The 17,165-nt window shown below is 40.9% G+C and overlaps 1 protein-coding gene across 6 annotated transcripts in view; it reads left to right on the forward strand.

The window, feature by feature from the left end:
- pde4d (phosphodiesterase 4D, cAMP-specific) overlaps positions 1-17,165 on the forward strand; it is a 1,053,459-nt gene that overhangs the window by 1,029,786 nt on the left and 6,508 nt on the right. For all 6 annotated transcript variants that reach the window (XM_078549378.1, XM_078549337.1, XM_078549370.1 and 3 more), the window contains 6 exons: positions 7,255-7,424; positions 7,846-7,944; positions 9,473-9,637; positions 11,380-11,479; positions 15,890-16,044; positions 16,808-16,930. In XM_078549378.1, the coding sequence (XP_078405504.1) occupies positions 7,255-7,424; positions 7,846-7,944; positions 9,473-9,637; positions 11,380-11,479; positions 15,890-16,044; positions 16,808-16,930 (812 nt within the window). The remainder of the gene's footprint in view (positions 1-7,254; positions 7,425-7,845; positions 7,945-9,472; positions 9,638-11,379; positions 11,480-15,889; positions 16,045-16,807; positions 16,931-17,165) is intronic.

Here is a 17,165-nt window from a genome sequence, read left to right on the forward strand (position 1 = left end):
ATATCAGCAATTGCTTAATTATCAAATCTTGTCATTGAAAAATAGCATTCAGCAGTAGTCTTCCATCACCCACATCAATTGTGTTTAAGGTAAGTAAAACAAAATGACTGGAGTTTCTTGTTTGAATTGAGCAGTATATAGAAATGGTATTACATCGTATGTTAACAAGGCCATGCCCCGTTTTTGGAAATGTATTTCAGTGTATTGGTCACATTGTGCAGGAAAGTTGCTTGGTGGTGGCAAGAGATTACTAAAGTGAGATAAGGTTTTACTTTAGGTTGGCTGTTTTGGTCATTAATTCTCTGCCGAGAAAGATTAGAATCATTTGACAATATCATGGAATGGTTGTTAATTGTGGGTAAATCTCTGATTGTGACAAATAAGAGCAAAGAAGTTATATTGAATGGATTTTGCGTAGCTTAGATTTCCCTGCCAGAAAATATGGCCCTTATTATGTTATCAGTCATGAACTACAAAGTGATTTATCACTGCCCACAGCAAGCTGTTTAGTTAGCTAGACTGCAGCCGAAGTATGGTATAAATCTTTAATACAAAAATAGATTTTTTTTTGTTTTATTTTAATTTTGTTATCGCCACTTTTCTACCCTGCATCCAGCTGAGAGGCCACATGGGGAATTATGCATAGCAAAATCTGGCAGATCACACTGAAACCTCTCACTAAGTTGTCTGCAGTAATTGTCCAGCGTCATTCGCCCAATGATTTGTTTTCTTCTTATCCTAATGGAAAGCAACCTGTCTGAGCTTTATTTGCCATCTCCTCTCATAGCCAAATAAAAGTGGGAGCTTGCTATTTATAGAGTAATTGGTGCATGGCACAGTGAATCTTAAAATCACGATCACTTTTAATTTTAACTAAGGTAAAATTAAAGGTTACATTAACCTTAACATTGCAGCAGTTCACATCTATGTTTTATTCTACATTAACAACAAATAAAATTCATGTATTAAAGGATTAACCTACCAGGTCCAAGGATTAATATGGCTGCTTGTTTATACAATCCTGGAGACTCATCTGAGTGTTGATGATTTTGAAGAAACAAGTTCAAATGGTTATCCTGGAATCTGTGCAATTAAAATGTACAAAATTGCAATCGCTCCAACAGGAAAGTGAGGCCTAAGTGAATCTAATGTACTAACAATCCACTAGCATTAGACCAAAGAATTATGGAAATGTTTTTACAACAATCAGCGATAGTTGTCATGGGCACCATTACTGAAACTAGGGGCTGAATAATACTGCCACTCACCAATGATGGAGTTTTGCACCCGGAAGTTAATGGCCTTCTGACTTCCGAGCCTGCTGTCGGTGCATGCCCAATAATACACTAATTGCCATGAATTAGTGGCAAATCACAGAGTTTTTACAGTACAGAATGAGGCTATTTAGCCAATTGAATAGTCTGCACTGGCTCGCTGAAAAAGCATTCTACTTAATCCAACTCCCCTGCCTTATCCCCATAACTTTGCACATTCTTTCTTTTCAGGTAACAATCCAATTCCCTCTTGAATACCTCGATCAAACCTGCCTCTAACACCCTCTCAGGAAGTTTGTTCGAGACTCTAACCAAAAAACTTTTCCTCACATCACTTCTACTCCTTTTGCCATTATTTTGAATCAGTGTCCTCTAGTCCTTGATGTACTCTTGAGTGGGAACAGTTTCTCACTATTTACCGTGTCCATATCCCTCAGGATCTTGAATACCTCTATCAAGTCTCCTCTCAGCCTTCTTTTCTCCAAGGAAAACAGACCCAACCTCTCCAATCTATCCTTGTAGCTACAGACTTTTATCCCAGGAATAATTCCTGCGAATCTCCTCTGTACTCTCTCCAATGCCTTCACATCCTTCCTCAAGTATGGCACCCAGAACTGGACGCAGTACTCCAGATGAGGCCTAACTAGTGTCTTAAGTAAGTTTAACATGACCTCCTTACTCTTGTACTCGATGGCCCTATTAATAAAACCTAGGATACCATATGCTTTATTAACTGCTCTCTCAAGATGCCCTGCCACCTTCAATGACTTATGTACACAGAGGTCGCTTTGTTCCTGCACCTGCTTTAGAGTTTCTCCCTTTATTTTATACTCTTTCCACATTCTTCCTGCCAAAATGAATCACCTCACACTTTTCTGCATTGAACTTCATCTGCCATTTGTCTGCCCAATCCACCAGTGTGTCTATGTCCTTTTGAAGTTCAAGACTATTCTCATCACAGCTGACAATGCTTCCAATCTTCATATCATTTGCAAATTTTGAAATCATGTCCTGCACACCACGGTCTAGGTCATTAATGTATATCAAGAAGAGCAAGGGTCCCAACACTGACCCCTGGGGAACTCCACTACAGACTTTCCTCCAATCTGAAAGACAACCATTTATCACTACTCTGTTTCCTGTCACTCAGCCAATTTCTTATCCAAGTGCCTACTTTCCCTTTTATTCCATGAGCTAGAATTTTGCTCACAAGTCTATTATGTGGCACTTTATCAAATGCCTTTTGAAGATCCATATGCACCACATCAGCAGCATTGCCCTTATCGGCCTTCTCTGTTATCTCCCCAAAAACTCCAGCAAGTTAGTTAAACATGATTTTCACTTAATGAATCTGTGCTGGCTTTCGCATCTGTCTAAGTGACTATTGATTTTGTCCCGAGCTATAGTTTCCAGAAGTTTCCATACCACTGAAGTCAAATTGACCGGTCTGTGGTTGCCAGCATTACCCTTTCCCCTCTCTTTGAACAAGGATATAACATTCCTGTGTCTAAGGAAGACTGGAGTGCCTCAGAAATTTCCACTCTCACCTCCCTCAGTATTCTCAGATGCATGTCATCCGGCCCTGGTATCTTATCAATTTTAAGTAAAGATACCCTTTCTAACACCTCCTCCTTCTCAATTGTAAATTCCTTGAGTGTACCAGTTACCTCCTCTCACACCTCGGCCTGGGTAGCATCCTTTCCTATGTAAAGACAGGTGCAAAATACTCATTCAATACCTCCATTACTTCTCCTGCCTCCATATGCAAGTCTCCTCTTTTATCCCTAATGGCCCTACTCTTTCTTTTATCACCCTTTTATTATTTACTTGCTTATAGAAGACCTTGGGATTCCCTTTCATTTTAGCTGCTAGTCTTTTTTCATGCTCCCTCCTTGCTTTTCTGATTAGTTTTTTCATTTCCACTCTGGTCCTTCTATATTCAGCCTGATTCTCCATTGTATTTCCTACCTGACATCTGTCATGCCAATCTTATTAGCTACACTCTGTGCATTCACATACATGCACATTAATCCTGATTTAGGCTTTTTAACTTTCCCCCTTGCTCTGACCCCACCTAATGACTTACTATAGCCTACTCTAGTTCCATCAAACTCTCCAAGTATTCTATTTACCATGATACTATTCCCTGATATTTCCTCCTTGGAGAAAAATACGCATACTTCTTCCTTTTCATTTTCACCTCTATTTCTATCGTCATCCAGGGTGTTCTAGATTTATTCGTCCTACTTTTCCTCTTCAAGGGAATATACCTTGACATTGCTTGCTATCTCTTTGAAGGTGGTCCATTGTTCAGCCACCATCTTTTCTGCCAACATTTGATTCCAACTCACTCGACTCAGATATATTCCCATCCCATCGAAGTTAGTTTCCCCCAATTAATTATCCCTGCTCGGGATTGTACCTTGTCCTTCTCCATAGCCAAACTAAACCTCATGATACAATGGTCACTGTCCCCTAAATGCTCTCCCAATGTTATTTGATCCACTTGGGCAAACTCATTCTCCAGAACCAGGTCCAACAGTGCCTGCCCTGATATTGGACAGGAAACATACTGCTTCAGAAAATTATCTTGAACATACTCCAGGAACCCTCATCCTCCTCATCCCTTTGCACTATTCCTATCCCAGTCTATATTTGGATAATTGAAGTCCCCCATTATAGTTATTCTATAATTCTTGCACCCCTCTGTAATTTCTTTCCAAATTTGTTTCTCTACATCTTTTCCGCTAGTTGGTGGTCTGTACACTGATCAGTTGCAGGTAGCTGGATCTCTGCCTGTATACCCTTGGGGTGATACAAATTTGCCAGTGCCTCCGCAGAGAGTTTCTGGGTCCCTCCTGACCCTCGAGTCTGGCGCTGCTCTGTCCCATTCCTGAGGAACTGCAGCATCCTGACCTCCCTGTGTTCTCTCCTTCCTCTCATCCTTCTCCTCCTCCTCCTAACCCTTCTCTCCTCCTCACCAGAGCTTGTGTGTCCAAATGAGACAGCAATCCCCATCTGTCTTAGACACTTTTCACCCCTCACCCCTGGGTAATGGACAGAAAAATAATCCATCAAATGAGCTATCCGAATCAGAGAAGAATTCCCCTCACGAAAGATATCCAAAAAGTTCTTCTGTCCACTCAAATAAGCAGTCCCTGCAGTTAATAGGGTTTTAACTGCAAAGTTGAGACTTTGTCTCAGCTGCAGCTTTAAAATCTACCCAAGCAAACTTGCGCTTAAAAAAACGGATTCCCCACCTGTTGTAAATCTCACCCTGAAGGAATATTATTGCCTTCTGGCCATATTATTGCAGTTAGATGGGTAGTTAATTAGCTGAATTGTATTTTAAATTGATATTTAAATAACCTGGGCGGTCTCCTGACTTTTTGACCCTCCAGCGAACGGCATTGTCAGAAATTGGCATGATGACGTCATGATCGGTGCCCGATGTCATCATGGCCCATGATACACTCTGCAAAGCGGGAGATGCTCCCGATTATGGAGCATAAGACTCAGCCTTAGCTTTCAGTTCCAAATTTTAAAAAAATTATTGACCTGAATTTTCTGGTCGGCCTGTGGGGACAGGCCCCTGCTCGCGAACGCATAAAATGACACGCGGTGACATCGGGCATGCGTCCCAAAGCCATCGCGTGTCACTCCGATTTTCAGTTTGGCGGGCGCACACTGGAGTCAGCCGCGTGCCCGCCAAACTGTCAAAGGCCTATTAAGGCCATTTAAATAGTAATTGAAATGGTTAAAAGGACAGCCCGTCCAACCTTAAGGTTGGTGGGCATTCGAAGAGCCGAGACAGCTTTCGCATTTTTCATGGAACCTCATCCACAGATGGAATGAGGTTTCATGAAGCAGTTATAAATTTAAGAAAAATGTTTATTAAAATTAATTGACATGTCCCAGCTCATGTGACACTGTATACATGAGGGGACATGTCTGAATAATTCTTTGTCCTTTATTTCAATTTTTCATACCCAAACAAATCTCCCTGAGGCAGCTCCGTACCTCAGGGAGGTCCCTGCATTCTTTCGCGCACATGCTCGAAAGAGCGCAGGCTCTGACTCTCCCTCCTCCCCCCACCTGCGCATGGAGCGCTCAGCACTTCTGGGTGTGTGTCATGCTGGGCGGGCCTTAATGGGAACATACTCCCCATTGAATTTAAACTCCACCAGCTGCCATTTGAACCCATGTTTCCAGAGCAATAGCCTAGGCCTCTAGGTTTCTAGTCCAGTGTCATTGCCACTCCGCCACCATCAACCCCTAAATGTTGAATTTTGATAGCTAAATTATATGAAGCTAAAGTTTAATATGGTTCTAAAGCTCCATGAACAACGAGCAAATTTTTTAAGGGAATTTGACATGTTACACTTTAGTTATTAAAACAAATGTTCCCTGCATGGAAGTGACTAACTTAAAACATGTAAAGGGTTAATAAAAAGAGTCAGGATTTGCTGATTCCCACAGCCTGCAGGAAATCCCATGGAATTCCAAGACATCTTAAGAAAACACAGGCAGACATCCTCTTCCACCTCAGATCACCTGACAGCCAGGCTTACTCTTCATCTCTTTGACATGGTTAGACTTTAAGCATATGACAGATGCAATAAGCATCAACCCTGTTGCACACAAGTCAGCGCTTCAGCTATCAGATTGCTCCACTGACAAGTCCATTTCAACTATTTCTGGACCACAGTCTGGGACTCTGACTTTTTGAGACATATTTTGCATGGTTGCCTGATTTGCATTTTCTCTATTTTCTGATAAGCTTCACTACGTTTCAAGAAAAACCCCAGAGACGACTTTTAATGTTTTTCAAATGAAAATAATTGTGTACGTTTGTTGTTCTTACTGTGCAAATAGTTACAGACACAAGTGCCTTTGTATCGTTTAATACCTTGAAACACTCTGCACATCCTTGTAATGATAACTGAGAGTACTTTCCTTTGCATCATATTTCTGGGAATGAAGTAAGAGGTTGTTCATAGAATATTAATATTTGAAAAAGATACTCAGTGTTATGAAGCTATTAATGTACATCATATTTAAAATATTTTTCTTTGAAAAGAGAGGTTTAGTCTGTGGGTGTGTCTTAATTGGATTAAAACCAGCTACTCTGGGTGCTTTGATGTATACTACTTTTTGATATGTAAGAAAGATAGCGTGCATTTGCATTTTTTGAATAGAACATTCAAGAAGTGGGGTGAAAACTGATACCTATCTAGCAGATATCAAGCAATATGTTTATATTACTAATAAAATTGGTACTATGAAAGGGGTTTTATTGTTAGAACAAGAATAGTGTCAAATGCTCAACACATTTGAATGACATGTTTCCATCTACCATTTTAACACTGATACTAACTTGTGTGCTTTACATGGACTAATGCCTGGATTCAAATAGCAGACATTGCTATCTGCCCACTCCAGAGTCATTCTAGGGAAAGAACATTTCAAATACTGAAAATCAGATAAGAAAACAGGAAATATGGAAAATACAGAGTACCTGAAAAGAGAGAAGATTTTTGTTAGAGATATGGGCTGAATTTTCCCCCCGAGACTTTTCATCAGTACAGTACCTACCAATAAGTGTTTGTTTCAAGGGATTAAAGGGGCATGGGTTGTTGTCAGGTATGTCTTGCACATGGACCTAAATGACAGAGTTAGTTGAGCTTATAATGTTGGCCGCTTTCCTGTGTTCTTTGCTTGAAATTTCTTTGGAAGTTCTCCTGATAGTCTGCTGGAACTTTGTGGAAGATCAGCTGAAGCCCTGAAGAAAGGTATAAATGGCCGTTTACACCTTTTCCCTTGTGTTTTTGCTGATCTTCCACTGATGTTATGGCACACATTTTGGAGAAGCCCCACAAAAACTCTGCAGTTTTGTGTTCTTGATAGGGCCATTGGACCACAGTATACAAGAACTCAGCAGGTACCAGAGGTTTAATTTGCAACAATTTTTTCTAACCAGACAAACAGCATGAGGTTGAAATGCCATCACAAGCACAGAAAGAAGAAAAGAAAAAGAGGCCAATGTCACAAATCAGTGGGGTGAAGAAACTCATGCATAGCTCGAGCTTAACGAATTCCAGCAGTACAAGATTTGGAGTCAAAACTGACCAGGAAGACCTCTTGGCAAAGGTGTGTTTACTTCAGACCCTGGATTTCATGTTTATTTTCAGCAATTAAATCCTCTCTGCTTCTACTGATCTGATAAATGAAGAGGAATATTTGACATTGCAGCACCAATCTTTTATCAATTTGGCAAAACATCTGACCAATTGGTTTATAATATATTTTCAATCAGTTGAGCCAGATAAATATGTTCCTGAGATCCCAAAAGAAAAAAGTAAAAATGCACCTTTACTGATAGTGCAGTCAAAATGCTAAAAATGGTTATACTTTTAATTAACATGACATCTTTGCTAATAATCTGAATAAAAGTAATTTTCAATCTCTTAGTGGACACACCATATTAGTGTAAAATTTAAAGATGATGCATTTCATTAAACTTCTCTTCCCATTTGCTATGCTTCATGTATTATGTTTGTTCAATTAATAGGAATTAGAAGAAATTAACAAATGGGGCCTTAATGTCTTTAAAGTTGCTGAATATTCTGGAAACAGACCTTTAACAGTTGTCATGTACACAATTTTTCAGGTGAGTTTGGAGTGCATTCATGTATGACCATTTTAAGATGTTTCTTTTGGTGATAGTAGCCTCGCGAGCGCTCTTCAACACTGTTGTGTATAGTAAAGAACTAGCTACGCTCTATAAATTGCTTTTCCAATGTCAAAGACACAGTCAGTTGCTAGAATTGAAGAAAGAAAGTGTATGAACCAGTTGGGGAATTATTTACCCAAGCTGCAACTAAATTCCAGTGTTTAAAATTATAGTCATCGATGAGTTGCACTCTGCATTTTTCAAGCACAGTTGAGAATGATCAGAACTGGCCAAGAATGCCCTGACATTACAGCACACAATATGTGCTAACCACTGCCTTCACCAGATCAGCACCATTGGAAAGTTCACTGCCCGTGCCTAAGCCCAGGCAGTGGCCCTTTGAAAGCTTCAAAAGATCTGAAAAATGAGTTTGTGCCTCAAAAGGTAGTTGAAACTAATTAAGTAGCAGCCTGTACCTAAATAATGTATTGAGGGTAACAAATGAAAGCACCAGTGTATAGTTTTGTCCTTCAGCTTGGCCTATTTATTTTCAATTATTCAATGTAGTATAGGCAATTATCCATCAATAACTACAATATCCAAGCAATGGATAACACTGAAAACGTTTAGTCAAAATGTAAAATTCTATTCATTTGACCTCGCTGGAATAACATAAAAGCTATATGTGATTTGCTGAATTTAGGACCTGGGCAGCCTGCTTCTTATCTAGTCTTTGTTACCCTTATATATCTATTACCCTTAATGTCTGGTAGCTAACAATCTTAAACACACCTGTGAAATTTCATATTTGATGCCACAATTTACTGAGGATTATATTGGAATCAATAGGGTGTTTTTTTTGTTAATTCTGGAATTGTAATAGAATTGGAGCTTAACATTACAAAAGTAATGCTTGCAGACACACTTGGGAATTGTTCTATATGTAATCATGGTTTACTGATTCTTTGTTACTTGAAAGTATGTTTTTATGCTGCAGAGATAGTTTATTGCACTATGAATCCTAGAAAACTTCCTATACATGTGCTCAGTCAGAAAATAAAACAAGGACTTCTTTAAAACCTGTTAAATTCATGTTCATATTTAGAAAAATGCATTAGAAAAGCAAACATGGTTGCATTTTTCTAATGAGAAAGGCACATTTTGGTGGGCTGGTTGCACACTTGGTTGGTGCTCTAACCAGCGGCATCCAAGAAGCATTGCACCATTCTAATTTCTTGCATACTGACTGCTAGGCGCGTATGCATGAGATTTGGGGTGTGAGAGTGAGCGACCTGCTGGGCCGCATTGCATTTCTTCCCAGCTGGTGATTGAGCTACATTGGCAGGAGCCTAAGTGTAGGCTTTTGTCCATCTAATTGGCAGGGGATAATGCATGACCCAAAAGGCCTAAAAGGCACGAAAGGGGGTAAGAGACAATACACAAGCAAAGAGAGCCAACTAATTCTCCATTATAGATTTTGTTTGTTTTCTGTGGCCTAATCTGAGCCCATTTCCACTACTTTTAGGAGCGGGAATTATTAAAAACCTTCAAGATTCCAGCAGATACTTTAATTACTTATTTGATGACTCTGGAAGACCATTATCATGCAGATGTGGCTTTTCACAATAACATTCATGCAGCAGATGTTGCTCAGTCCACTCATGTTCTACTATCAACACCTGCATTAGAGGTAAGCAGTGCTCTCTTTAAACATTTTATTTTTCTAGATAAACCAGCATTCTGTAAGCAGAGGATTTTGCGAAGAATTCAATGTCATACGTGATAATTCAGTTTACCCCTTTTTTTCACCAACCAGAGGGTTTATTTTGCTTTGTCAATTTATTCTTATGTTGCAGACAGACACTCTCTGAATTATAGGTGAATTATAGGCTCATTGGGGGTAATTTTATCATTGGACACTGTTGTAAAGCAAATTATATCAGAATAGTTCCCTGTTATATATGTGCCTGATTTTCTTCCCATGGCTTCAAATATAATGGAAATCTAAGTAAAGGTCACAGTGTGCAGTTTTGAAATGGAGACCAAATTATGGCTGTGCACAAGGTCCAATTAACCTTAGGCTCTAACCCAGCTTCAACTGAGAACTACACTTGCCCTTAACTCTGTGTGCATAGTATCACTAGTATATTCTGTAGAATCACAGAAACACAGAATTTTAACAGCACAGAAGGAAACCATTCAGCCCATCGTGCCTGCACTGGCTTTCCAAATGACCATTATGACCTAGTGCCATTGCCCTGCATTTTCCCTGTACCCCTGCACATTGTTTCTATTCAAATAATCATTTAATGCCCTCTTGAATGCCTCAATTGAACCTGCCTCCACCACATTTCCAGGCGATGCATTCCAGACCCAAACAACTCGTTGTGTGAAAAAGTTTTTTCTCACGTCACATATAGATAAATAGATACCTGCATTGATTGGCATCTTCCATATGGGAGAGATGATGGGAATGCAGCCTCAGAATTTGGTGAGGTCAGATGAGATCATCTGCTGTACTTCTTTTGATGACAGAACAAGCCAAATTTGTTTTGGCTGCATAACCAGGACAATATTTGGACACAGAGTTGCCCAGCATCTGCATCTCCTCTCAGCCGTATTGACTGAATCCTCAGGAAGGGTAGGAGCCCGTATGTCTGGAGCTCATCTGATTGCAAGAGTTGTTGGAAGGTACTTGGTTAAAGAGATCATCAGCTGCCTATAGGACTCCTCTCCAGTGCCTCCGACTCTCCTAACCCAGACCCACCAGACAGTGTGCACTATTTGACCCATAGCTAGGACACATCAGAGCGTGTCCACACGCTGGTGGGCCTGCATACCGTATCTCTGGGGACCAAGGTTGGCTCCAAGGTCCCTTGCACTTCAACCTAGGGCCATAGGGTGCCTAGTTGCTGTGTGTTGTCAAGTGCAGGCACTCAAGGGGTCTTGGTGATGCAGAGGTTGTGCAGAGCAAGTGACACTTAAGCATGCGACTCCCTCTTCTTAGTAAGCTAGCCAATGGTAGTGGATCATGCAACTGCACTTGATGCATAACATCAACCCATGGGAAACCACTGACACATAGAAAAAATTTGATCCAGATGAACATCCCTCAATAAGGCTGGGAGTTTGAACACAGGGGCCTTCCAGTCAGAGTTAAGGTCACTATCAACTTAGCCACTCAGGCTCAGGTAGATGCATGCATACATATATATATACATATCAATCTAGAAACTCATTTAAAAAATGCATGAGATCACTCTAAGTTGGAATAAATTGAGAAAAAAGTATTTTTAATATGGAAACATTACTGCGGTGATCAAAGAGTTGAGATCATAAGAGATAATGTTAAATAACAAAAAACTGCTGAAAGCATTGTGACTTGTTTTCAATCTTCCTAATGTGTCAGATTTGCACATTTTATTTCCATAGGCTGTCTTCACGGATCTGGAGATTCTTACTGCAATATTTGCAAGCGCTATTCATGATGTAGATCACCCTGGGGTCTCAAACCAATTTCTTATTAATACAAGTGAGTGTACTGTTACCATTTAACTGTCTATTGTCAGCATTCAGTGTGTAAGGCACTGGCGCTATATGGCTTTGGAGAGTTAGGTTTCTTTTGAATACTTTTATCTGTCAAAATTATTTCTGTTTGAGAGTGAGCTAAAAGAAAATCTGGATTCCCGGCCTGAACTTGGTTACTGTGAGGAGCACCAAACAGACAGCAGGTGCTTCCTTGCAGATAGGGTGGGGAACTTAAGACAAGAATCATTATTGAGAGGCATCTTGTGCCTTGTAGTGGGCTATTACACAGTAAAATTGTCAGGAAATGAGAGTAGATCAGCCTGCTCCCTCATAAAGATGGGGAGCAGATAGGTCAAAGGATAGTTATGGATGAAGAAGGCTGTTTGATCATCTTGAAACATCCATCCAGTTAGATTCTAATGCCACCTTCCATTGCACTGTATCATCAGTTGGAGGAATTACGGGGAGCTGGAGGAAGTACCAGACGCAGCAGCAAGTTGTCACGTGAGAAGGGAGGAGCACTCGCTAAGGGTAGTTTCCTTACTTAAACTCTAGCCTAGAAATGGAGAGAAGGGGGAGAAGAAAATATCACAAATATTGAGCCCAAGGATAGATAATGGCATGAAAAAAGTTATGTACTAAAAATGACATGAAGTGTGAAGTGATCTCATGATGTTGGCAGATGTCTGCTTGTATGCTGCCACTTCTAGAAATGACTTCTTGAGCTCCAGGGCATTGTACACATCACAACCCCATGAGCAGTTAGTAAGGTGACTAACATTTCAACAGAGATTAAAAATAAAAATTCCCACTAATTTAAATTTACTACTGAACACATGGGCAGGATATTACCAGCCATGCACAGACACTGCAGACTTTGCAGGATATGCCATTGGGCTGGCCACCCACTGTGTTCCCAATTCTGGACAATCTTGCCAGAGGTGGGTGAGCAACAAGAGTGGCTACCACCCAGCAGTGGTAGTTAGTCAATTAGTGTCAAGTAACCAACTACTTGGGGCCAGATTGGGGATGCTACCGGTAGCTGACATACAGTGCCGCATGTTGAGGTGAAGCCTGGTAGGTCCCTGGAGGGGACTGGCTGGGGGTCCAATGAGCCCTCCTTTATTTAAATTATCCCCCTCCACAATTAAGGCCCGGCAGCTGTGGCTGCAAATAATTTTAAACATCTCATACATCTTCCAAGAGCACTTTCATCTTGAGGGGAGGGCCTGCCTGCAGGTCATTACTGTGGACCCTCCCATTGGGCAAGCCGGTGCTGTTATACCCGTTGTCCTTGATTGGTAAGATTATGCAGGCGGGCAGCCAGGAATGATGAGTGGGGTCATGATGAATGTGGTCCTGACCTCAGAAAATCTTCAAAGGCGGTAAGATTCTGCCCAATTTTCTAACAATTTTTTTAAAATCTCTGATCCACCATGGATAGGTTTTAAATATTTTAACCTTCTTTCTAGAGTCTAAAAGTTGAAGAGGAAATTCGGACAGTAAAAAAATAAGCCAAACAAGCACAGCTGTGCTGACATGCTGCAAAAGCAAAGTAAAAAAAGGTTTTAATTGAGTTCTGGAGGATTCTGAGAGTTTATTCTTGTGGAATATTTTTTGAGGGTGCCGATTCTTTGGCATTGTTAAAATCTGAGTATGTGCTGATCCTGTAGTTGACCTGGGGTAAAAAAGTTTGCTGGTGACTCATTTATGTACTAATATTAAAAAAAGAACAGATTAGCACAGTGGTAAGAGTGAAGAGATCACAAGGATAACGAGTACACTTGAATGCGAGGGTGCTAAGTAGGCAGATGGCACAGGGATTTATTCACATTCACAAAATCCAGAACAGTGAGTGTGATTTTTTTTATCTATGATATATTACCATAATGTTCTCTATATATACGGAATTTAAAATGATATTTTTTTTCACACCACTCCAGACTACTGGTATAGTTAGTACTGCCCCCAAGTTTAGTGTAATCTCTGATTAGGATTCTGACAGTATAGATTGGACAGCATCTTCGGGCAGGATCTTGTGTCCTCCCCCGTGACATGTTTGGTGGCGGAGGAGCATTTAATTGGGTGGGACAGTTGCAGGTGGGGACCCCGCCAACTTCCTACCTCCACCGCAGTTAAGCTGAATGTTGGAAGGTCCGTGGACAGCCTTCCCTCCCCACCGCCAATTGAGGCCCTTAAGTGGGCAATTAATGCCCACTTAAGTGTCTCATCCCACCGCTACTGCTGGTAACCCAGCGGCAGGTGGGTGCCTCACGCGTTTGCTTGCGGGCTCCAAGGGAGGGGTGCCCTCATTCAAAGGCACTTTGTGCCTGATTGAGATACCCAGGATCGGGAAGAGGGGTGCCAGCTGTGAGCCACCCACCATCTGCCTTTGCTGCTGACCCTCCTTCTCCACAATCTCCTTCTGGTCAGCACTCACATATGCCTGGGTCCTTCCTCGATCCTAAACCTCGGGTAGATGACGTACTGGCAGAAGCCACCATCTCCATTGTGGTGCTGCATAGTTCAGAAGAGGTGCCAGCCTCTGATTGGCTGGTAGCTATTGGCGGATGGGACATCCGGCCCCAGAGTTCTTGATCCTCAGCAAAGAGCCACCACTGGCCTGTCAAGTGCCTGAGTAGCACAAGACGTAGTGGGCTTTCCCGAAAAGAGGCGCGGCAGAGCTCTTGCAGCTCTCCACCTGGCGGCTGAGACCCCATCACCTCCTCAAGATTCTGCCTTTCATGTATAAGGAGTAGGGTAGCAGGTCTTAACCATTGCGCTACAGATGAAATGACAATGCTCAATTAACTACCTGATAAATGGAAATCACTACAGATGAGATGAAATCTTGTATGAGATCTTTTTGCTCTTTGCAACAATTTGTTACCATACAGTCGTATATACATGAAACGCACCGGTGATTTCTCTCCCCACTAAAGAATAGTATTTTCTTTTAAAATAGAAATGAAAATGGTAGATTCTTAGGGCCGGATTTTCGCAAAGGCTCCACAGACCTTTAAAAATAGCAGACGGGAGCCGGATGTGGAATTCCCACTCCCATTTCTGACAGATCGTATTCTTGCTGGCAAGGGAAGGAGACAGGGCATGAATCACACAGGCAGAAAACCCAAACTCAGGAGGGCCATTTGAAATTAATGCTGAGTTCAAACAAATTCCATTTTCACTGTTCCAAGGGTCTTGACCGGCAGTGTGGGAGTCATAAATATGGAGTAGATGTAAATCCTTATGAGAGCAGACATTGTCTCTTTAAGGGTCATGATCTGAAATTTTCTAACTCCCCTGTTCTTTAAACTTAAATAAAAAACAGGCTTAAGCTGTTGGTGAGAAGTGAAAAGAAAGACACAATCTGCTGAACTGCTTTGATTGACAGGCAATCTGGTGTAGGTTAGAAAAAATTGCCATCTATTTGTGCAATTTTAATAGAGTTCTTGGTTGACATTTCCCAAGAGCTGTTATTATGTCATTATGTATGCTTGGCTGAGTTTCAAAAGCTACTGTCATCTCAGCAGGAGTTTCTGAGTTCACAGTATGACAGTTTAAAGAGACTATTAAAGGATTATATGTCTTTGATGTATGGTCTGAATAGAAGTTTGTTTCTGTTAGAGACTGAACCCTAGATGAGATTTAAAAGTTTTGAATAGGTTTCATGAATGGAAGTTTTTCTCAGTATCAAGTGTGTATGAGTGAGAGCTGTATTTGATTGTTAGAAGTTTATTTTTATTTTCATCTCCACATGGCTCCTATGGTCTTCCCATGGTGGATACTAGGTGCGTGGATGTGGAGGTGACATGCGGTATAAGGGAGCATTGGGATGGGTGGAGGGCATGAGTTGGCATGGAGGGCCCATGGGGGCATGAGAGGGAATGGGGATTAGAGGGTGAGAGCTAGAGGACCTAATAACTTCTAAAACAACTGGGACAAAATCCCAGAGAACCAAGCGGGTCTCCTAACCAGCCTGCCTTGGTACTTATCCACCTCTGTGGCCGCCTACAGTGAGCTTTCGGGGTTGGCAGGCTTGACTCTATGCTGCCCCTGCCTCCCTGGAGCAAAAACTGAGCCTAATTGGCCCTTTAAACCGAGCCAAGTTGGGAAATTTTCCAACTCAAGCTACCTATCTCGGTAGTGAAAATCAGGCCCTTAAGTATTACATTATTGGAATACTCCCAGTTGTGTGAGTACTGACCATGCATGAGAGCATATTATCCATTCTCAAATGCCAACAAAATTTTAGTAAGATTATAGGATCATTCAAACTGTTGACATATATTATTGGTATTGCATAGACAAATGTGAATAGAATTCAGATATTTGATGGCATTAACATTCAGTCTCTCTCTATCTCTCTCTCCTTGCCTTTTTCCTTACCTCCATTAATACATACGCTTTCCAGACTCAGAACTTGCCTTGATGTACAATGACTCATCCGTGCTGGAGAACCATCATTTGGCTGTTGGTTTTAAACTGCTGCAGGAAGAGAACTGTGATATCTTCCAGAATTTGACTAAGAAGCAAAGGCAGTCACTTAGGAAGATGGTCATTGACATTGTAAGTTGAAGCCTGAACATTTACTGTTCAACTGAAGTCTCTATCCTTTTATTAATATCCTGGATTATTTTGGATTATGTGTTTAGTAAATTTTAATGTGGGTATAAAAGATGTGAGAAAAAAATGCCTACTCTTAACTTATCTTGTTGACCTCGATTGCATAATTAAGTAGTATGGAATTTATATGGTCCCCAGATAATTAATTGTAATTAGCAATAAAACCTGCAATTTTTTTCTGTCCCTTATCTCTTTAAGTACACCAATCAGCACTTGGCTTTATTGTGCCGCTGCTGATGACCAACAGTAATGTCTTAACAATGATACTGCAATTTTCAACCCAAAGATAGCATAAAATACCACAAGGATTTTTTCCTCTTGCTGTGACGTTGGGAAGTAACCTCTAAGGTCATGCGAAAGGACTAAACTATTCCAAAAGATAAAGGAGTAGGCATCTCCCACCTCATTTTTCCATCAAATCAAAATGTTCACTCTGTGAGTAGACCAATAAAACTCAGAATTGTTTACCATAAAGCTGAAAACATCACTCTTTTGAGGAAATGAATTATCACAGAGTTTACTTACCCTTATTTGAAGTTGGAGTCTTTTCTCTCTGATCTAAATTTAACTCATATAAATTGAGAAAGGCTGCCTACAGAGCTACTTGGAATTGTTCTATTTTAGAATGAGTTTTTATTAGGTTTGTTTGACTTGCAATGTCCCACTGACAAGCCCTGTTTTTCTAAACTAAAGCCTTATGTTTCAGGTTCTGGCTACAGACATGTCCAAGCACATGAACTTACTGGCTGACTTGAAAACAATGGTAGAAACAAAAAAAGTGACGAGCTCTGGAGTACTCCTCTTGGACAACTACTCAGATAGAATACAGGTATGAAACAGTTCATTCAATTCAAAAGGAAAATTAAAACATTAGACAGATGAAAGGCATCAACCTCTTTATCATGTTTTGTGCAAAGTAATTAGAGTTGGAGAAAACATTCTTAAGGGCGGAATCGTCTGGTCCCATTGGCATTGGGCCTCATGGCAGATGGGGTGGGCGGAGGGGAGAACAACATGGTGAGAAGGCCAAAAATCGGTTTCACCATGGCGATCGTCCACTCTAC

This window comes from Cetorhinus maximus, chromosome 1, assembly GCF_964194155.1.
Source record: "Cetorhinus maximus chromosome 1, sCetMax3.hap1.1, whole genome shotgun sequence".
NCBI lineage: Eukaryota > Metazoa > Chordata > Chondrichthyes > Lamniformes > Cetorhinidae > Cetorhinus > Cetorhinus maximus.